Source organism: Rosa chinensis, chromosome 6 (assembly GCF_002994745.2).
Source record: "Rosa chinensis cultivar Old Blush chromosome 6, RchiOBHm-V2, whole genome shotgun sequence".
NCBI lineage: Eukaryota > Viridiplantae > Streptophyta > Magnoliopsida > Rosales > Rosaceae > Rosa > Rosa chinensis.
The window spans coordinates 4,701,424-4,725,324 of NC_037093.1; the positions used below are offsets into that span (position 1 = coordinate 4,701,424).

At 37.2% G+C, this 23,901-nt stretch overlaps 1 protein-coding gene and 1 long non-coding RNA gene across 8 annotated transcripts; one reads left to right on the forward strand and one right to left on the reverse strand.

The window, feature by feature from the left end:
* Window positions 1-1,518: 1,518 nt before the first annotated feature.
* LOC112168837 (E3 ubiquitin-protein ligase ORTHRUS 2) lies at window positions 1,519-20,895 on the reverse strand. The gene is made up of 9 exons (XM_024305766.2): window positions 20,355-20,895; window positions 15,407-15,930; window positions 15,196-15,321; window positions 9,332-9,435; window positions 9,175-9,235; window positions 9,002-9,104; window positions 8,773-8,908; window positions 8,381-8,598; window positions 1,519-2,030 (listed from the first exon to the last, which is right to left on the reverse strand). Exons 1-9 carry the CDS (start codon window positions 20,811-20,813, stop codon window positions 1,692-1,694), a joined length of 2,070 nt encoding a protein of 689 aa, XP_024161534.1. The 5' UTR covers window positions 20,814-20,895; the 3' UTR covers window positions 1,519-1,691.
* On the forward strand, window positions 16,513-20,197 carry LOC112168839. 7 transcript variants are annotated; one of them, XR_005802408.1, is made up of 8 exons: window positions 16,513-16,948; window positions 17,099-17,191; window positions 17,518-17,563; window positions 17,751-17,873; window positions 18,037-18,816; window positions 18,950-19,032; window positions 19,153-19,212; window positions 19,730-20,197. It is a non-coding gene; the product is annotated as an uncharacterized LOC112168839 (long non-coding RNA). The 7 variants fall into 7 exon arrangements; XR_005802406.1 differs by having other exon boundaries at window positions 18,950-19,020; XR_005802404.1 differs by having other exon boundaries at window positions 18,037-18,293; window positions 18,367-19,020.
* Window positions 20,896-23,901: the final 3,006 nt, after the last annotated feature.

Below are 23,901 nucleotides of genomic sequence, written 5' to 3' on the forward strand. Positions count from 1 at the left end.
CAAAAGAGATGCATTTGGCAGGTTCAAAAAGAATGTATACACATCCGTTAAACAAAAAGTCGGTACAAAACTGAAAATTCAAATTCTATGAACTACAATGGTACGTTTGATCCCTTCACAGGGTATGTAGGCAGTCTAGCGACCCACTAGATGCAACCACAACTCCAAACAGAGTCCCTGACTCCACCAGTCAAAATCGGCCAGTCCCAAATGAATCAATAACTCCAGTCAAATTCTCTTAACACCTGAAAAAAATCAAATTCATTCCCAAGTCACACAAATAAAGTCCAAACCAAATTCAAGGGCTTTAAATCCTTTCCCAAACACAAAGTCAAAATAAATGGGTCATCTACCTATTTAAATCTCAAATGCCGGAACTACATGTGGTTTGATTCCGCAAAGGGTATGTAGGCAATCTATCTAGATGCAACTGCGTTCTAAACACAAAATCGAATCTCTGGTCCACTTAAACCAAATTCGTCCCAAACACTACTCTCATTCCAAAATAAGAGCCCTCAAATGAGTCATTCACTCATCGGAACTCTTGAACTATGAGTGGTTTGATCCCTCTCCAAGGGTACGTAGGCAACCCATTCAAATATCCAGGTGCAGCCGCAAAAACAAACAAACACACATCCCATCAATTGGTTTCTTCATAAATGGAATCAAATGGTGTTTCCTTGTAACAAGGGATTGTAATTAAGAGACACATTTTGTCTTGAATGAGTCGAACCCGTAATAATAAAAACTATATTCACTAAATGAATATGAGTGAAATTATGTTGGGTGACATTTATGCTCACTGTGTGCAATTTTCTCTCAACATAGTCTCAGGAAATCTACGAGGCGTGACATGCAGTCACTCTCTCAAGCATAGGTGAACCTAAAAGTAGAAATCTGATGAAATCTATTTCAGCCTTAACCCCAGAGATCTCAGTTATTTTCACAAGTCGCAGTTGAGAAAATGTGCAATTGTAGCTGTCAACTAAGTTCACTTAATTTCTGTATTGAAATACAGGACACTTTTTCACAAGGACAAAACAATGTTTTGTTTTTGTTTCTTTCAAGCCTCGGCCCCATGCATTCAAAAAACAATAAGTTCGGTAACGTGTTTACTGAAACACCGGGCCTCGGTAAAAGACTTTTTAAGTATTTATTGGGAACCACTGCAAGTGGCCAAGTGGTTTTTGCCTAGTTGGGTGTGCTGCCCAACCTAGGTTCAAACCCCGAAGCTGTCAAAGTGGCGAGGCACTGTGCTACAATGCACAGTTGGAGCATTTCACATGCGCCGAAGGGGTTTATATCTTAGGCCTCGGAAGCCTTTAGGTTCCCCTTGACAAAATCAAAAAAAAAAAAAAAATTTATTGGGGGTCCAGTACAAGTCTTATTGAGTTCGGGTCAACAAACTGATCCGTCCTGATAAGGGTGTAAAAAAATTAATTTTTCCAATCTTATAACCACACACACTAGGCACAATGCACGGTTGCACACTCAATAAACTGAAAATATATAATCTAGTAGGGAAGTAATGATACTATAAACTGAACAAAAGTTTTTTTTATTTGTCATATACTTGATAAGAATAAGTAGCAACCGTTTACAAGGATAAGCTATTAAGCTTGGATGATAACATATTAAAAAGGAATTGATAGTGAAAGATGACCAAGAGAACAACTTGATCCATTGATTGATCATGAATCAATCAGACTACTAGCTGCTCCCACTTTACTCCTCTTGCTTCTCTTGGTCAGTGCTCCGCCATCCAACACGTTGTCTCCATTGCTCGACCTATTTCGCTTATGACTTGGTTTCTTTTGCTCACAGGTTTGTTGCTCTGTAGTTTCAATCTGAGGTATTGGTGGGATGCTTCCTTTGTCTTCGGCTTCACTCTCTTCACCGGCATTGTAAGTTTCTTCAGCTTCTTCCTCTTCTTCATCATCTTCATCTTCCTCAGCGTCTTCCACTTCCTCTGCAACATCTTCCTCTTTCTGATGGAGTAATTCTATGGCGTTCTCAAGATTCTTATTAACCTTTTAGCAAACTCTTATGTCAATAACATGGGAAAAACATTTTGTGGGAACTAAACAGGAGAGGAATTAGGTAGATACTGAAAGCTAGGGTTTAGAGCTTAAAGAAAGAAGAAGAATGAGAGAGAAGAAATGAGAGAATTCTATATATTCTTGTGTTTCTGTTACAACCAACAAAACGAGTACAGTAGCAGCTATATATGTAGATGAATGAGCTAGCACTAGCACAGAAAAGCAACACGTGTAATACAGCTGTAGGTCACTAACTAATTAATCATGCACTTAACAGAATTAACCCTAATTAACCATCTACAAGTAATCATGTACGTTAACACCCCTCCTCAGCTTGATGATGGGAGGCAGACATCAAGCTGGAGCATAGGTAGAGATGTTGAGGTGAACAAAGCCCTTTTGTAAACAGATCAGCTAGTTGTTCATGAGAGGACACAAATTGTAAGCGAATAGAGCCAGCCTTGACTTTGTCCCTGGTGAAATGAACATCAACCTCAATATGCTTGAGCTTGGAATGATATACAGGATTAGTAGCAAGGGCAAGAGCTGAGGTATTGTCACAGTGAAGGGTTGGAATGCTAGCAAGAGGAATGTGTAAATCATGCAGCAAGTGCTGCAGCCATTGAAGCTTAGAGGTTGTGTCAGCCATACTTTGGTACTCAGCTTCAGTAGAAGAATGAGACACAGCTGTTTGCTTCTTACTACACCAAGAGATTGGTGAGCCATTGAGTAGAATAACAAACCCTGTGGTGGATTTCCTATCATTGGGGTCACCTACCCAGTCTGCATCACAATAAGCTTGAAGTGTGTACTGCGGTGAATGCAAAGAACCGCTCCTGAAATAGATGCCATGATTAAGAGTTCCCTTAACATAACGAAGAATCCTTCTAGTAGCCAAGAGATGAGCCTATGTTGGGGAATGAAGGAATTGACAAACAGAATTCACACTGTAGGCAATATCAGGTCTAGTGAAAGTAAGATATTGCAAACAGCCAACCAAGCTTCTGAAATAGGGAATATCATGAGAGGATAAAGGAGAGCTACCATCCTTATACAACTTGATCCCAGACTGACAAGGAGTAAGATGTGTATGACAATCATCCAAACCAGCCTTATGAATTAACTCAGTAGCATACTTATGTTGGGATAAAAAGAGACCATCAGGAGTATATGAGATTTCAAGACCAAGGAAAAAATGTAGCTTCCCCAAGTCTTTCATGTCAAACTCAGTCTGCAATGCTAACTTGAGTTCTGAAATAAGAGCTTCACTATTGCCAGTAAGAATAATATCATCCACATAGAGGAGCAGATAAGCTGTGGAACTACCAGATGTTTTAACAAATAAAGATGGATCAGCATAAGAACACTTAAAGCCTAAACTTGGGAGGAAATTGGTAAACCTTTCATTCCAGGCCCTAGGTGCCTGCTTTAATCCATATAAGGATTTATGTAGTTTGCATACAAGATGAGGTTGAGAAGCATCCTCAAAACCTCCAGGTTGAGTCATATAAACCTCCTCATTAAGAATGCCATGAAGAAAGGCATTTTTGACATCCATTTGGTGCAGAGTCCAACCAGATTGTGCTGCTAAGCTCAAAATCAACCTAACAGTAGTATGCTGCACTACAAGAGAGAAAGTTTCATCATAGTCCACTCCATACTCCTGACTAAAACCTCTGGCAACCAATCGAGCTTTGTGTCTTGCTATTGAACCATCAACATTTTTCTTTATTTTGAAGATCTATTTGCATGAAACAAGATTCTTATCTGGAGGTAATGAAACAAGAGACCAGGTCTGCTGCTTAACAAGGGCATCATACTCCTCCTGCATTGCATTTTTCCAAACTGGACATTACATAGCAAGTTTGTAATTCTGGGGTTCAGACGCAGAAGTATCATCACAAGATGTGTTATTCAGTATGGACAGGAAGCATTTCTTTTTCAATATCCCTCTCTTACTTCTGGTAAGCATAGTATGATTATTTGCTGTGGACTCAGAGAGACCTTGAACTGGATGTAAAATATTGGAACTAGAGAGTTGTGAAAGAGAACTAGGAGGAGCACGATCTAAAACAACTGAAATAGAACCATTCCCTGGCTGAGTATCAATAGTAACTGTACCAGTATCCTATCCAAAATTGATGGTAGTGTTGGACTCAGAATGAAATGCAGGAAGCATATGATGATCAGAGGGAATAGATGAAGAATTGTGCTCATCAGTTTCAATGTGATTAGAGGCAAATAAAGGACTAGGAACCTGAATATCAGTATCCTGAAACAGTGAAGTATTATGAAATTGATTATGTATTATGGGAGAGATTGGTACCTGATGAGTATTGGTATTGACAAGAACAGGTGCTGCAAGGTGCTGAGAGAACTGAGACTGAGTAATTGTTGAATAGGGACTGTGTGTTGAGGATGAAGTAGAAGTATTGTTCATATTGGCAAAGGGAAACTGATCTTCCTCAAAAAACACATATCTGGAGATAATGCACTTTTTACTTGTCAAATTATAGCATATGTAACCTTTGTATCCTGCTGCAAACCCAACGAATACACACTTTGCAGTTTTTGGTTGCAATTTATTGCTGTTGTATGGAGTCATAAGTGGAAAACAAGCACAACCAAATACTCTGACTAGCTCTAGTGATGGAACTTTATAGTAAAGTTTCTCAAATGGTGACTTCATATCCAGTGTTGTTGTAGGCATTCTGTTAATCAAATATACAGAAATAGCACAAGCATGATACCAGAAGATTGCTGGAAGATGAGAATCTTCTAAGAGAGTAACAGCTGTCTCTCTAATGTGCTTATTCTTCCTTTCTGAAATGCCATCCTGTTGTGGTGTGTAGGGACATGAAACCTGATGTGAGATGCCTTGTTTACATAGGAACTCTTTAAATTTATTTCTTGTATATTCTCCTCCTCCATCACTACGAAGACACTTAACATGAGTAGAGAATTGAGTCGCAACAAATGCACACAAAGCTTGAAAATAGCTAATAAGTACTTCAGATTTATTCTTCATTGGAAAAATCCAAGTATATCTAGTGCAATCATCTATGAACAATACAAAGAATTTGAAACCATCTAAAGAGAGATGAGGAGAAGGACCCCACACATCTGAATGAACAATCTCAAATGGAACTTGACTCCTGGATTGAGAGGTTGGAAAAGGCAGCTTATGAAATTTTCCAAGTAAGCAAGCTTCACAAACTGTAGAATTCTCCTTTGACACACTTGAGATGTTACATTTATTCAACATATGAGTAACTATTTCACTTGTTGGATGTCCTAGCCTTTTATGCCACAAGAAATGCTTAGTCATTCTTCCAACATAAGCTGAATTATTCTGAGGACTAGTTGATTTACTACTTGAACTATGAGATTTCTGAAGATGCAGTGGCAGATCAAATGGTATTGGATAGAGCCCTTGATTACTCAGTCCCTCGTATAGCACCTTTCCTAGCACCTTGTCCTGTATTATACACATAAACTCATCAAACCAAACAGAACAATTATTCTGTTTGCACAATTGATAGATAGAAAGTAAATGAGCAGCAAGTTCAGGTATAAGAAGAACATTGTTGAGTTTCAGTCTTCCCAGTTTTGTGTTACCAATGTGAGTGATATTTAAGAATTTACCATCACCAACTTGCACTGAATCTGTGGCAGTATATGGAGTAAGACTGTTGAGCAGCTGCACTTCACTAATCATGTGATTGGTGGCACCAGAATCAGCCAACCAATATTGAGGTGTGTTGCTGGAGGAAGCAAACATTGCCACTCCCTGCTGTTGAGTGTTCTGCGGAGTATTCTGAAACTGCTGGGATGCCTGATTATTCTGAAAAAGTTGAGCTAGCTGGGACTGCATGTTTGGAGTAGCTTGAAGTTGTGATGTTGACTGTTGGTGCTGGCTAGGAAAACCAAAGATGTAATAACATCTATCTGCAGTATGATTCGGTTTGCCACAATATTGACAACCAGTAGTGCTTAAGTTGCCTTGTAAATTCTGAAAGCTAGGCAATGTCCTACATGTTTTGGCTCCATGACCTGTTTTTCCACAAAGCTGACATGTGAAGTTAGAGCCTCCTCCATTTTGTCTGAAGTTGTTGAATCCTGCATTTCCTCCATTGAACTGATTATTGAATGGTATACCATTTCCTCTACTCATGCCATTTCCTCCATTGAAGTTGTTGTTTCCTCTGTAGCCTCCAGTGTTATTATTGAGTCTAGCAATGTGGTTTCCAAACTGTCCATTTGGTCTTGCAACATAGAAACCAGTCATGGATGGACTTGGATCAGTTATAGTGAATGGATTCAGTTGAGTAACATTTCCATATGGCATTGCAGGAATGGAGGCATAAGGAGCTTGTGAAGACAGGTGGATGTTATTGTTGGCTGGTGTAGTGAGTAATGGACCAAAGCCAGGAGGAAATCCAGGAGGAACTTGAGATTGTGCACTTGAAGAAGCACTTGAGGTAGAAGAACCAAGTGTGTTGCTAGGGACAGAACCAGAAGAAATGGTATTTTTGGCCATCATGGCAGTAAGGATTGAGGTTGATGAGGCTTGAGTCTCACTCTCAATATCAATCTCTGCAGCTTTAAGTAAAGTCTTGAGCTCACCAACAGAACAAGCAACAAACTGAGCCCTAATTACAGTCTTAATGGCAGCATACTCAGAAGGTAGTCCTCTCAACACTGTAACAACAATATCTTCATCATCAACAAACACTCCAACAGTTTCAAGTGCATCTCTAGCAGCCTTAATCTTGTCCATGTAAGTTTCAATATCATCATTTCCTTTCTTTAGATTCTGCAAATTAGACTTGAGTTGCAGAATATTTTGTCTATTAGGTGCTGCAAACTTGAGTTTCAGCCTATTCCACATGTCTTATGCAGACTTGCTTCCAACAGCGCATGACATGGCCACAGGACTAAGAGTTTGACCAATCATATTAACAATGCTTTGATCTTGTATTTTCCAGTTAGTATACTCAGCTGATACCACATTTCCAGAGCCATCAGATGCAGACACAAACTGAGTGGGGCATGGATTGGAGCCATCAACATATCCATATAGATTTTGACCTTTAAGGAAGGATTCTATACGAAACAGCCATGTAGGGTAGTTGGACTCATCAAGTAAGATATTTGGAAGATACACAGTAGTCTGAGTAGTAACAGTAGAGGCTTGAGTTGTAGAAGCAGTCATCTTGGTAAGAGAAGAAGTAGAGACTAAAATCGAGTGTATATTTGTGCAATACTAGTATATCTCAGGTTTTGAAACCTCACAAAGTATCAAAGAATCAACAATCTTCACAAATCTTCACAATTCTTTTAGAAAAGTCTAGGGTTTTGAAACCGCATAGGATTATATCAAATTATAACAACTTTAGCACCTTCAATTTCACAATTATGACTTCAATTTCACAATTATCGTTTGCAGATGAGTTCATACTAACAATATTTCAAGGACTAGAGTATCGAACCTCAGGAAGTATGAAATTTCTCACAACTATTCAATCAAGTAGCTAGGAACTTGCATAGATTCACAATCAAACTCTGAATATACAAAAATCGAAGCTTCACAGTCAAGAAATCACTCTGAAAATTTGTAGATCTAGATTTTCCTTCTTCAAGAACTCGAAGACTTATCTGAAATGTGCAGAAGACGAAACCGAGCACAGACGTAAGCAAGATTAGTAGACTTGAGAAACAGAAACAAGCATGAGCAAACCCAAGGTCGTGACCTGCGCGACTGATACCATGAAAGCTAGGGTTTAGAGCTTGAAGAAAGAAGAAGAATGAGAGAGAAGAAATGAGAGAATTATATATATTCTTGTGTTTCTGTTACAACCAACAAAACGAGTACAGTAGCAGCTATATATGTAGATGAATGAGCTAGCACTAGCACAGAAAAGCAACACGTGTAATACAACTATAGGTCACTAACTAATTAATCATGCACTTAACAGAATTAACACTAATTAACCCTAATTAACCATCTACAAGTAATCATGTACGTTAACAGATACAAGTCATCATCGCTTAAACCATAGTAAGGTAACAATTTATTAAAAAAATAATAATAATGGTAACACTCGGTAGACAAGTTATGCTCGCATAACAAACTAGCCTCAACAGTATGTCAGTATGTACATTTTGTCACCAGATTGAGGCTAAACTTAGATGTATCACAATGAAATCGATAATTTGGAAAATTTCATTTGAGTAATCTTAAACCTGAATCTAACCCAAAATATATGCTCATAGACAACACTTAAAGGCAGTAGAATTTGGCCAAAAATTGTGGATTTAAAGCAGCCTGCCATACATACCTGTGGATTTTGAAGAAAGTCAGCTATGTCATGTGGACACTTTGGGCATTTCATGACGTTCTTTTGTGCTCGCAATGTTCTTCCGCCTTGGCACGTCCTCTGTTTTATTAAACTTATACCAGCAAAGGTATCTTGCAGACAAGCTTTGCAGAAGTTATGACCACATGGTGTAGTAACTGGTTCAGTCATAATCTTCTGACATTTATCACACCTAAACCCTGCATATATATCACAGTTTATTCAGCATACACGCATCAATAGGCATGAAAATGGTAAATTAAAGGAAATTAAAAAAACGAAGAAGAATGAAACAAAGTATTATAGTTATTACATAAGTGGTAACAATAAAACTGCAGGACTTAAAACATAATTCAACAGAAAGCTAGGTATACCTTTGAGAACTTTTTCTTTCGCATTCTGTTCCTGCCGTCTAACTCTCCTAATTTTCTTCCCATCTGGTTCTCCCCTATCCACCAGTTGTCTGCTAAGTGGTCGAGGCTTTTTCCACATCCAGCACGCTTTTTCTGCCTGCAATGAAGAAACGACATGTTCAGTGAAATTCTTAACCCAATTCAAATGTAAATAGCTATATCAGAATAAAATAGCAATGAACAGTCTTACATCATAGTCCCAAGAAGGAGAACCCTTTGTATTTGTTATATCAATGGCACTGTTCAACTCTGCAATATCTGGCAGAGGCCTTGGACGGTCCCCATGATCATCACTGCAGATAAATTTTCCAAGAATTAAAAGTGCAGAGAGAGAGAGAGAGTGAGTGTTTCATCATAACATACCTCGTCCAAGGCGCAGGTTCGTTGTCACATCTTACAAAAAGATATCTGCAAACCTTAACCCTAAAAGAACAAAGCTCTGTCACTAAATATATTAAAAATCAAATCTAAGTCATAATTATATATAAATCTTTCTATTGCAATGATGAGTGACTCTTTACCTGTGTTCCATCTTTCCGCCAACATTTTTCAATCCTGTAAACCCCATCATATCGCAGTCCCACCTCCGTAGGCGCATACGAAGAGCGTGTCTCCTTGTGCGATCTGTCCAAAAGAATAACTGAGAGAGGAGAAAATGTTTGCTAAAATTTTTTAATGAATCAACCAGAAAACTTATGCACATTAGTGTCATAGTTCTTGAAAATTTTGTCTGGGAATGCGGACATTTTTTTTACAGCCATCAACTAAATATTTCAGATCAGTAGTTGAGTAAAAAAATGAAATTCCTCTTTTATTACCACTTTCAAGGAGAAACATGATAACTCAAGGCCAAGCAGCTTCTTGTCTCAGTTTAGCTGGTAGGTAACAAATTTTGCCACCACTAATGGCAGAATGACTAGAGTCAATCCTTAAGGGAGTATCTGAAATGATCAAAATAGCGAGGTCCAAATACAATTCCTACAAGTTTTTGGGTAAGAATTTATTTATTTTAATAATTTTTTTACTTATTCAGAAAAGCAGATCTGCCAGTTTTCATCCACAACTGGTCACTAGAAAGAGCTAGCGCGACCAACCGCCTTTTGGACTAAACAACAGAGGGTTTTGGCGACCGGCTGGTAGCACAAGAGAGAAGACAAGTCACATTTAATGCAGATAGCTAGTGTTAGTAGGTTTGCGACCAGTAGCAGCCTTGCTGGCAACCGGACACTTCGACTTGGCGGGATGAGGGCAAAACCAAAATATCAGTAACGGAAGTGATGCAAAACAACAATCACTTCCTATCCGTTTGTTTTAGGTCTTGTTTTGTTCACGAAATGAAATCACTTCCTTGGCCTTTTCCTATAGGGATGGAAAATTTTTCCATTAAAGTTTCTATTTCCCGTGTTTGGTAAAATTAGAAAATAACCAGAAAATCCATAATTATTGCAAAAAAGTAATTATATGTAGGGAAATAATAAATCTCAATAGAGGATTCACTTTCTTCCACTTTTTCCCTTCCTCTAAGAAACCTTGTGTTTACCAAACATAAAAAATGAGTATTTCAAAAAAAAAAAAAAAAAAAAAACATAAAAAATGAATACTTTCATTTCCTAATGCCTTTATCCACGAACTAAACGAGGTCTTATTTGTTTTAGGGTTTTTTACTTCAACAGTGTCTGAACTATTCGAGGACTTTTGAAATGATACCTGAACTCTCAAAGTGATCAAAGTGATACCTGGAGTCTATTTTTCTTATCAATGTCGTACCTCTGTCTATTTTCCGTCACAGTACCGTTAATTCGAGCACGTGTGATACATGTGAGGCTCTAAATGATGGTAAAAAGACTAATTTGCCCTAATTATAGGGCTATATCCGACATTTTACTTATCTTTAATAAAATTTATCTATTTACCTTTTTTGTCTTTTTCTTTTTTTTTGCCACCCACGTCCTTTCGTCTTCTTCCTCTACGCTCTCACCTCTGGTCTTCTTCCTCCAAAATTCTTTCCATAGATAGATCACAGACAGAACCAGATCAAATCACGGCCCAGTGAGGAATTGGAATGTTGGCGGTGCACCAATTTTCCCAGATATTTTCAAATTTTCGATTGGTGGATATACCAATTCACCTCCACCATTTTTTTATTCTTGTAAATTTCACAGCAATTTTTGGGAAATTTTGGTTCCTCTGATCACTTTTCGTACTGGGCTCCCTCAAAGGACATCACTGTTCAACCCCAAGTCCTTTCAAAACCCCAACACCGAAATTGACAATCTGATGGTATTACAACTAACCAGATTAGACCTTTGTTCAATCAATGCAAAACCCAAATCAACACCCAATCCAATTAATCAGATTTCATACCTCTCTTCTTTCTCTTTTCGTTATAATTCTCTCTTTTTAATCAAGCTGCATTATCTCAATTGAACAATTGGAGAGGAAGAAGAAAATGTTTGTAATTATGGAATTGTGGAGTGTCGTCATTGAACAGTGGATCTCATGCTATCGGTGCTCTCGACCACGAGAGTGATGGGTTTTGATATTTGCAGAATTGCAGGATACCAAGGCTAAGATCATTGGAAGATGAGCGATGGAAGATGAAAACCCAATGTTTTCTGGGTGGAAGAATTAAACATAATCTATTTACGAACTCATCTTTAACATGAACTCACTCACCGATCGTACTCCGATTTCTCATTCTCCGAGTTCAAAAACTCATCCACTCTGCTCCTTCCCTCCGGCGCCACCGACCCATTAATCTTGTAAATCACCTTATCATACTTTGCACAAAATCATCATCAAAATCAACACCAAAACAATCTAACTGAGGGTAACAAAAGACCAAAGCTTTTAACCCAAAACGCCATCGTACCAAGCGGAGAAGTAGCATCGAGCTCGTCGCAGCCGTTCTTGCTCGGAAGGAGCAGAAAGTTTCACTTTTCTCCTTGTCTTTGCCATGCGGCTGCATCTCATGAAACAGAGCCAGCTCTTCGTCTCTGTTGTTGGCATTTCCCGAAGCTTCTTTCTATTTCAGTCTAATCCAGTCCAAGCAAGCAATCAAAACAGAGGTAGGAGAAGAGGGCTCTTCTTAATTATTCGGTGAGCCAAAATTTCAGAAGGCCGGTAAGCTAATTTCACACCGGAACCACCTCGATCCTCACTGCTTTTCTTCTGCTCTTCCCCACCACCGTGAACGGACTTGACCCTCGAACTCGCGGCGGCGATGGCGACCTCGGGTTTGGGTTGGCGACGGCCCTCGGACTCAGCCCCCATCGCAGCTTCGACTTCTGTCTTTCAGTTTTTTTTTTTTAAGTGTATTAAGACAATTTTGCCCTTGAAAATCAAGTCACATGCGCGGCATGTGCTTCATTTTAACGGCATTGTGACAGAAAATGGACAGAGGTACGACGTTGATAAGAAAAATAGAGTCCAGGTATCATTTTGATCACTTTGAGAGTTTAGGTATCATTTCAAAAGTCCTCGAAGAGTTCAGACACTGTTAAAGTAAAAAACTCTTTGTTTTATGAGAGAGTATTCAGATTTTTTTTTTTTGGTGTCATTTTGGATTTTTATTATTATTCTTAATTGTTTTTTTTTTTAGGTCTGAATTATTCTTAATTGCTTAGAATTTGCAAAACTATCTCAAGCCCCTTATTTCTTTGAATCAATAAAAATAAGGTTTTATTTTCTGAACTATCTCTATCAACTCGGCTATTTCTATGAGAATAAACGCGGCATAAGTGCCCTACTTCCTTGAGTATTCTCGTTGAGAGAATCAACAAGCTAGGTTTAAGGTTTTGTCTTTTGGGTAAAATCTTTATGTGGTACCAGAACTATCACGAAATACACTTTTTGGTACCTACAAATTTTTATAGAGTCTAGCGGTTGATTAAACTAAATTAAAATAAGACCTAATTTCAGTTTACCCCCCTGAGGTTAGGGGTCGTCATTATGTTAGTCCCTCGAGTTTCAATTTAATCAGTAACACCCTTGTACTCTCCAAATTCATCAGCCGTGTCCAATTTCTACTATTCCGTCCAATTTGGACCTTTAAGTCTGACTTTTGAGGGCTAAAATGGTCATTTCAAGACAAAAAAAAAAAAAACAAAAACAAAAAAAAAAAATTTTGCATTTTTTTTCTGTTTTTTATTTTTCATTAAAAAAAATTTTCCATTTTTTTTATTTTCTTGTTTTTTTTTCTTTTTCTTCGCTTATTATTATTATTATTATTTATAATTTTGTCTTCAACCTATACACCACAAGTTATAATAGGTTTATAAAAACAAAAAAAAAACTCTAGGTGGTCAAAAAGCCGCTCGCTGGTCTACGATATTTGTGATATATCTCCGATAAAGCAAAGAATTTTAGGATATATCTATAAAATATAATAGGTTTATAAAGTGAAGAATTTTAGGATATATCCCCAATAAAGTGAAGAAATATCTATAAAATATGATTAAAAAAATAAATACATATATTTCTTCACTTTATTGAGGATATATCCTAAAATTCTTCGCTTTATCGGAGATGTTCCACAAATATTGTAGACCAGCGAGCGAAGAATTTTAGGATATATCTCCAATAAAGTGAAGAAATATCTGTATTTATTTTTTTAATCATATTTTACAAATATTTCTTCACTTTATTGGGGATATATCCTATTATTCTTCACTTTATATACATATTATATTTTATAGATATATTTTACAAATATATCCTAAAATTTTTCGCTTTATCGGAGATATATCACAAATATCGTAGACCAGCGAGTGACTTTTTAACCACCTAGAGTATTTTTTTTTTGTTTTTATAAACCTATTATAGGGTTTATTTGTAACCAGCCAGCAAAAAAATTTAGGATATATTTGTAAAATATATCTATAAAATATAATAGGTTTATAAAGTGAAGAATAATAGGATATATCCCCAAAAAGTGAAGAAATATTTGTAAAATATGATTAAAAAAATAAATACAGATATTTCTTGACTTTATTGGGGATATATCCTAAAATTCTTCGCTCGCTGGTCTAAGATATTTGTGGAACATCTCCGATAAAGAGAATAATTTTAGGATATATCCCCAATAAAGTGAAGAAATATATGTATTTATTTTTTTAATCATATTTTATAGATATTTCTTCACTTTATTGGGGATATATCCTAAAATTCTTCACGTTATAAACCTATTATATTTTACAGATATATCCTAAAATTCTTTGCTTTATCGGAGATATATCACAAATATCGTAGATCAGGGAGCGACTTTTTGACCACCTAGAGTTTTTTTTTTTTTTTTTATAAACCTATTATAACTTGTGGTGTATAGGTTGAAGACAAAATTATAAAAATAATAATAATAATAAGCAAAGAAAAAGAAAAAAAATGGAAAAAAAAATTTAATGAAAAAAAACACAGAAAAAAATGCAAAAAAGAATTTTTTTTTTTTTGTCTTGAAATGACCATTTTAGCCCTCAAAAGTCAGACTTAACGGTCCAAATTGGACGGAATAGTAGAAATTGGACACGGCTGATGAATTTGGAGAGTACAAGGGTGTTATTGATTAAATTGAAACTCGATGGACTAACATGATGGCGACCCCTAACCTCAGGGGGGTAAACTGAAATTAGTCCTTAAAATAAATTAAACTGGGTTAGTAAAAAAAACATAGAACTGAATTTAGTGAATATCTAGATTTACCTACTATCTCCATTGATTAATCCTATTAATTGTTCGAGAAAAAAGTTATCTCATTAGTTGACCCAAATTAATATATATGAAATTTTCATAAAAAAGAAACTAAACGAAACCAAGAGTACTTAAATTAATTGCCCCAAGTCGTTTAAAAAAAATAATAATAATTGCCCCAAGTATCCCGAGAACAATGAAGAATATATAAATTGGAGTTTTCTTTTTTTTATGTGTCAAATTTTTTTTTAATTATAGATATTCAATATATTAAATTTTATAATTTCTAAATATGAATGAAAGACTATTTTACCCTTACTATTTTACTCACATGAGTGTCACATGACCGCCACATAGTTATTTTTAACGGAATAATGGACGAAAGTACTATAAGGGCTAACGGAGGGACTGCATAGGTACTACTGGACTCTCTAAAAATTTGTAGGTACCAAAAAGTGCATTTCGTGATAATTCGGGTACTATATGAGGATTTTACCCTTTTCTTCTATCCGGTTATCTCCTTATTCGTAGTCATCTGAATGTAGAGAAACAATGAGAACTAGGGTTTCATATATTGTTCGTGTTTGACGTTTAACCCCCTTTCTGCAGCATCAAACAAGAACAGCATACACAAAAGGAATAAGTATTTTCATTCGATGGAGAGAGAGACAGAGCGCCAATTAAGAAAAGAAAATTCACCTCACTACTCGAACAGGATAACCATTTAGGCAACTTAGCCTGAGTGACTGATTAAGCTTTGTGAACGTCTGATCTTTACTGTGTTGCTTGTTGGTACGCTTGTTTCGACTCAAATCCTTGCCACCACTGTACAGTGCAGCCAAAGAATAAAGATTAGTAAACAAAAATGGTGAACTGAGAGGCCTTAGTTTTGAGACGATGATTCTGATACCTCCCGGTATAAATGAACCATTCACCGTGATCTTCATCGTCTATATACCCTCCTGAGAGAACCACTGATTGGGCGCCATACTTGCACTGCCCAGAAATCCCGGAAACCATAGGGCGATGAATTCCCCATTGTCTACATTCAATCCTATGCCCCCAAGTCTCCCCCACCGCCACACCCTTATTCTTCTCAGGATCATATTCGGCTGTTATGGGCCCAAAATGATCCGGAGCTGATGTCACAAAGATCCTTCCACTTGAGGCATTAGCTTTCCCAGGCTTCTTGGCTCGCTCGGTTGTAAATGCTTTGTCTGGACGGTCCTGGTTTCGAATGCGATGAGCCAACTGAGGTAGGTACTCCCCTGAGCCGCTGCGTTGTGATGCCTTGGCAATACGAATGCTTCCCACATGATTAGAGTTGATTCTCAGAGTGGAGGGGATCGATTGGCGGCAATTTGCACATGTAAGTTTACCCTGCGCCACCCATTTCTCAAAGCATTTGAGGCAGAAGTTGTGCCCGCAAGGTGTCTGAAACAAGAACACAGTGAATTAAATAACGTCAACACAATTATAAATGTACATTAATATTTTAGGGTTCAACTTCTTCACCCTATTCTTGATGCATAAAATTCTCACTCTCGGGTTCACCTTCCCCCTATTGTAATTTGACATTTCTCAGTTTGTACTATAGATCTAGCGCGCATCATTTAAAGATCCATCTCTAAACTTATCATTATGATCTATCAATTTATCACTAATAAAACAATAACAATCACACATTGGATTGATTGATATCTAAGAATTATATATGAATTCTATGCACAATTAGTTCCACTAATAAAAAATAAAAATAAAAAACATATGAAATGAAGAATCAAAACCAGAGTTACTACAATTTGATAGAAAAATTAATTAACACCAGCACTACAGGAAAACTACTCATTTACGACGCTAAATTTACGGCGTGCATTAAATGCATGCTGTAAATGATACTCATTCATGGCGTGAATTGAATGTGCGCCGTGAATCTTGCATTTTTAAATAATGAAACAAAGCGTACAGTGAGCACGCCGTGTTTGCTATTGTACAAATGTTTATTACAACGTGTTTGGAGTATTGCCGTCTTTGTGTAATCAAAACCGCTACGACATTTCGCCAAAAATTAAATCTCCTTCTCAGTCCCTCCCTCACTCTTATCTTTCTCTCTCCGTCAAAAGATTCGAGAAATCTCAAACCATTACCAGCTCCTCGCCAAAATCAAGTCACTCTCCGTCTCCGAGATCACACCCCCTCAGCTCTCCAGCCTCTCAATTGTCAAATCCGCCTCCACCTCCATCTCCTCCTTCGCCTCCACCTCCGCCTTCGCCTTCGACAGTGAGCCATCGGAGGCGGAGCTCCAGAAGTTCGGCGTCTACGATATCAGAGACTTTGTCAAGGGATTCACTTCTGAATTTTTTGATTCGGTTCTTCAAATGCGCACCATTTCGATGGAATAGTTAACTCTCTAATCCTTGATGCTCTGCACTTCGCTCCTCACAGCTCATCGGTCAGTAATCTAGGGTTTTCACTTTGAATTTTTCGTTTTGAATTTTTGAATTTGATCCCAACAATCGTTCAATTCAATCCATATGTATATGTTATTTGCTCGATTTGGATTTGTATATCAGTTTGATCTAATTCTTGTTAATTGGAGTAGATGGCATAGATGGCGTAGGATTTGATTAAATTTTCTGTTCTAGCTTTGTCTGTGATGGCGTAGATAGCCCCTATGTTCGCAAATTCAATCAAGGTACAAGAGTTTCTGTACTTCATTTATACGTATATATGTATATCAGTATATGTTTATACAAACAAATTAGCTGATCCTCAGTTTAGTATCTGTGTATATATAGTAACAGTTAGACTATTGAAATTGGATTATAGTGTGGTTCTTGAAGGACGAAGATAGATGTTAGACTATTTCATTTTTGTTAAGACTATTGAAATTACATAAGTACTTACATCAGCATTCGTTCAATTTGAGCACTATCACTGTACCAACTACCAAATCCTCCTATGCTTGTTGTGGTTCCAAAAAAATAATAATGTGAATATGATTGTGCCCATTGTTTTCAGAGGTCCAAACGGTGCTGCTGCTGGTGTTGGTGTCCAGCACTCTCAAGTAATTGCTCCTCGGGCCCTTTTCATTTAGCTACTCAACTACTTTTGTTAATTGGCATTTTCATATGTACCGTCTAGTTTATTCGTGGTCTATGCTTTCATCACAGCAATTTGAGGCACTACTTTCCTGTGAATGGGGAATGAATATTGACAATTGATGATATGCTTTTTTATCTATTGTTATGCAGCATGGTATGCTGCCGTCCTGGGTTGAAAGTTTTGACCCCTTATTCATTTGAAGATGCTCATGGACTGCTAAAAGCTGCCATTAGGGACCCTGATCGTGTTGTTTTTCTTGAAAATGAGTTGCTGTAAGTAACACACTGCAAGGGTTTTTGTTATTTTGTTATTTATGTTTGTGTGTTTGCTCCCAATTTTATGATTAGAAGTAAATTTCAAACGAAAATTGCTTCAGAAGTGACTAAATCGAAGTTCTAATGGAGTGATGATATTTATGTGCAATGATTGCTCAAGGAATCAATGCCGGAGATGTTGAAGCTTCAGGACGCAGGGATCTACATCTGGCAACTTCACCAAGAAGGTAAAGCAAACTTCACCTCCGAATTTTTGGAAGTGTAAATGTTCAAGTTGGATTTCCTTACATTGATTCTTGTTTGGTAGAACTTGACTGGAATTAAATGTTTCAAAGTCGATAAGATTTATAAAGCTGCTGAGAAGATAGTGATTAGTGCTCAAACTTGTCATAATCTGAAATCCATTGTCTTCATCAGGTACTTATTTTTAGTTTCATAATTTGCTCTATACTCTACAAAGCAATTCATTGGTGTGTGTGTGTCAATACAGCTTCTGGCACAATGACAAGTCTGCATTACAATTTTATTTTTTGCACAAGTATTGTGGCTAATGCAAGAGGCTCAAGCACCTGTTCGGTATTCCCACTGGTTCAATTTCTTCTTAATATCTAGATGTAGTTGAAATCCATGTACTTCTGAACTTACAAAAAAAAATTTTGAGATATACTCGGTATGCAGGAAAGGTTCACACAATAGTCTCTGTAGTGGTTTGATTGCAAAGAAGCAATATATTCGTTATAATAATGTCATAGATTCTCTTTTGTTTTAGTTTATTGTTCTTAATTTGGTTGTAAATTTGTATTTCCATTTGCACTATTTGTTACAATACTGATAACTGGAAGTTGATGTACAAGTAATCAAAGAGGTTTGTTGAGGCTAGAGTAAATGAAGCTAAGGTAATCTGCAATTGATGTGTGGATGGAATTCGCTGCTAAAATAGGTCTCTGCAAATTCTCAGTTCCCTTGTATTATATTATATCATTAATAGTCATTCACCCATCCGCAAACTTGTGTCACTTTTCTTTAAATTCACATTCACCAATGAGGATAAAGCACTCTTTTCTTTCTTGCAGGTGGTGTTGAATCCTTTGGGAAATTGAGAAGTTGAGATCTGAATTGCTGAAGCACTCCCTTATTATAGGCAGTTAAGTGACAGGTGTTGTACATCTGGATACAATTACTTCAGTGATACTAGAACTTAGACATCTAAGCTTGTCTCACCATCTCTAGTTGTTGTGTTCTTAAGTTTGATACTAGTTTCATAAATTCGTCGCAGGGTTTACTATTAGAAAATAAGCCTGAGGAAGCTGCTGCCATCAATCACATATTAAATCAGGTTCATTTGGTGATTTCATATTTTTTTTGTATGATTCCCGCCTAGAATGTTATTTCCAGTGTGATAAAGAAAAAGAAAAAAAATCATATCAAAGTTTTAATAGCTAGAGTCTTACTAGAGCTGTTAACTCATTAGAAACCCAAAAAATCTCTCCATTGAATATATATATGAATGAAGCAACCGTGTTTCATCTTTTCATTTATTAATCTGTATAGATGATTACATTGGAAATATAGGAAGGTATACTATTTCACCTTTCATATGTAGTTACTGTACTAAAGAAAATGAAAAGTAGTTTTCTATGCTAGTTCATTAGTCCGTTTGAGAATTTAAGCTTACATGGTTTCTGTTTGGTGTCTAGGCATTAGGTGTCCGTTTGAGAAGTTTTGACACTTACCAATAGCACTTGTTAGTTCTGTAAATTCTAGGAATTTATCTTCATTCAAGTATGTATATGTTGATAACTTAGCAGACTTATGACCATCTATTTATTAATGTCTTATTCAATATTGTCCAGTTCCAACTTCAATGGGGACACAAGAGGCATCCGTAAGTGTTGAAATTTATCATGAAGATCCAAAGTGAAGTTGGTCTCTTAAGAAACAAGATGTCTTTCAAGTGGAATGTGCTGTGAATGTTTGAGGCAATCCACCCCTATGTACTTTAGGTTCATTTTTTTTATTGGTTTTGCTATAAGCTTCATTTGTGATTGCTTCCACAACATTTGTTTGTATACTACTCAACTTTTTTTATAAGTGAAGGTTCTTTGCAACAAGCAAAGAATTAAGACAGATTTGTTATTCTTCTTATTTATAAAACTTTTGGGTGATATTGGAACAATAAAGAATTGATTTTTTTTTATTGAAAAAATTGAGTTTACAGCGTGCAAAGTATGCCTTAAACTAAATTTTACGGCGTGCTTTTTGGTCATTTACGGCGTGCAAAGCAAATTTTATTGCGTGCTTTTGGGTCATATGCACGCCGTAAAAAAAATTAATTTTTTTTTTTTTACGACGCGGTCTATAAGGACGCATTTTTGCACTGATTTGCACGCCGTAAATTCTCATTTACGGCGTTTTTGGCACGTCGTAAATGACTCATTTTCCTGTAGTGCAGAGTCGAACCAAGTCTGGTGGACTAACCGTAACAGGCCTCTCCGGAAGTTCGAAGCAAATTGAACAGGTTAAGCTCTTAATGAGAATATCGAGGGCATCATTACGACTGCCGTTGGTCCTCTTCACACAGTTGTTGCTTTTGCCATCGGACGTTGCTAAAACGTTTTTGGACATCAGCTCCTGCCGTTTCTTCGCCTTCTCAGCCTCACTCAACGACTCATCGGTCTCCAGAGCTCGGATGGCCGCCACCAAATCGCCGGAGCTTCCTGCTCCTCTGGCACCGACCGAAGCTGTCGGAGAAGTGCAGTCAGGACACTGCCACACCAGAGCGTCGGCTGAGGTTTCGGGACTGACGGAGAGGCAAGTCAGGTGCCAGGGTGAGGCGCACGTGGTGCAAGACAACAAGTCCTCCGGTGACGGCTTTTGGTTGCACACCATGCAGAGGCCGTCGGAGTTGCAGGGAAGGCCGGTGATGAGGTCAGACATTTTCGGGATCGTGAGAGAAAGAGACAGAGAGGCGTGAGAGATTTCGTGACTGGTATAGACTTGTGTCGGTCGAGCACGAAGAATGAGGCTAACTGATTCTGACTTTGTGAGTGAGTGGCGGTTTTATTTATAGGAAAGGCGGGGCTTGGAAAAGTTGAACTCTTTTGGATTTTCTTTCTAAAAATTTTCGATTTTCCGGCTCTATTCGTGGTCTGCAATAAATCGAAAAATATCCGGGTACACATTGAATCTGACTCTCCAAAATTCATATTTAGTACCTAAAATGATAGGGTCCATTACCAAAACAAGAATGGGAGATAAGGGTATTGTATTAATGGTATTTACTTTCTTCTGTATTACGTCAGATTTTACGATTGACTCTACAGTTTAATGGTGTTTGTTCAACTTTCAAATATATATATATATATATATATATATATATATATATTCTCTTTTTTCTTTTGTTGTATTGAATGCGTTGAACAACATTTTGTTAATATCTTTTTCTTTGCGCCGCAAAATCATAATGCAGGCCGTAATTTTGTTTGATTCTTCTCTCGTGCAACATATAGATCTTGTACTACAATTAGATGTGCCGTAATTTGTTTGTTTCCTAGTCTGAAACCAAGGCGCCTAATTACGTTCATTTAGTTGCGCCACAATTATTTAAAGTTTTGTCATTTTCCATTACATGCATAGTCAACGTGATACAAACTCATGACTAAAAAAAATGAGACTGATTACACGCATTTATATACGTGTAATTATATCTAAAACACTAGAATTAAACTAATCCTCAAACTAATTATTATGTAATTAATCTATTTTTATTTATTTCGTAGAAAATAAGCGGAGTTACGGAAATCGTGAGAAAATGAGGCGAAATTGGAGCTAATGGGAATTATCGACAAAATGATGAAAAAGTCAACATTTGTCAACCATGATCAACTTGAGCGAGGAGATATCACCCTAAAATAATTTAGACAGAGGTGCCTCAAGATCGGAGCAAAAGAGAGAGAAAAGAAAATATACAGAATAATAGTGAGAGGGATTAATTAAACAATGTTCAATTAATTAAACAAATGTTTAATTAATTAGACAATTGTTTAATTATAGAAGGAGGCACGTGGGCTGAGCAAACAGAATGAAGAGAATCAACTCCACCAATGAGCATGTGACACGCAGCAACACAAGGTTAATTAACTAATTAACCAATTGGTTAATTAAGGTTGCAGCCAACACAGCACGTGATCAAATTCTCCTACATTATTCAATCAATCTGATTTTGACACGTTGCAGTCCATAAGTCTAAAAACCCTATTCTTCTCTCTTCCTTCGTGATAGCCGAGAGCATTTTATATACATACACAATTCCGCCGCACGGGGATATCCATCAGACCCATCCTCCACCAGATTCATTTCCTTCAATTTTCCTTCTCATCTTTTCTTCCCACTTCACCAAGATTCACACTTCACCTCACCTCATCAAATTTCTTCCTCACCAAGATTTTCTTTCCTCCTCACCAAGATTTCCTCACCTCACCAAGATTTTCTTTCCTCCTCACCAAGAAATTCTCCTCACCAAGATCTACCTCACTAAGATTCAATCTTCTCATCAATTCCACAAATTTCAAAGGGGGAGCCCAAGCATCGAGAAATTCATCACCATTAAATTTGGGTAAAAGTGGGGAGCCATAAATCAAGGCTAGCCATCATTGCTTTATAGCAATTTGTGGCTTGTTCTTGTTACTCCTACTTCTCTTCACTTTGTTCCTCTTTAAATTTTGTATATTGATGTTTGTTTAATGATGGGTAGTGAGTAGATTTGTTGTTGGGAGCTAGGGTTGTGTGCCCTAGTCCAAATCTTGTGTAAAAAATGTTTATTTTAATGTGATGATGCAATTTTCATATGATGGATGCTTATATCTATTTTTGTTGGGCTAAAATGCATGTCTAGGAGCCTAGTCAACTCTAGGGTGTGTATTTTGAGCATGTCTAGGATGGAGTTAGAGGCTTGACCCCCTCTAATTCCTAAGCTAGAAACCTTCAATTTCGTATTCGAGGGGTGATAAGCATGGTGATTTACACCCGTTGCGTGAATGCGCGGGCGGGTCGCTTAGTAGTCTAATTCTTCGATTTTTAGGCCTCTTGATGTGAATTAGAGACCCTTGAACCGGCTCTAATTCATGCCAAGTGAGTTCCTACGACCCTTGAACCGGAGTAGGAATACCATGAAAGGGAATTTCGGTCCTTGAGCCTTGAACCGCCTTGGATACGACTACCGCCAAAGTAGGAAATTTGCATCTACATTAGATTAGTTTCCGACACATGAGATTTGGGTGAAGGAACCTCCCTAGCACCCGACATTCCCATTATATTGTTCACACTTTTCTAGTTTAATTTCCTTGCATTCTTATTAACCGCTTTACATTTTATTACTTTTTGTTAAGTTCAAATCCACTCTTAAACATTAAATCCATCGACTCATTTGTGTATACCCATCTTGAGGCTACAAGTTAGTGGCTTTGAATAGGCTTGGTGTGAGCTAAGCCGAGCATTGCCAAGGCTTGGTGCCTTGATTGTTTATAGTCTTATTTTACTTTTTATTTTTCTTGTGTGCTTTTAGTATCCTACCGCCAATTATCTTGGTTAGGTCCAATACCTAATCCCCGAGGTACGATAAACTAAGGTCCAATTACTTCCTTTACTTGACAACGATTCGTACGCTTGCGAAGAGTTTATGAACCAAGTCAGAGACTCACATGGAAATCAACAGTTCAATTTAAATTAGCTAGGTCACGTTCTCGTTATCAATAATCTTGCATCTAATTAGTGAACAAAGAAACATTGGCCACCCTAGTTCTTCTGACCATAGCCCTAGTTTAGGAGATTGATTGGATTACAAAGTTTGACGCATCTTTAATTGTGTGGAGAGTGATTTAAAGAATTGTGAATAAGCCATATATTTACACTGAACGAGGAACCTGGGGTGAAAAGCAAAAGGATTCATTTTATTTTAGCAGAAACTAAATAGAAACTAATATGCATTGGAATTTGCATGGTAATAGAAAAAGGATTCAATTGTATG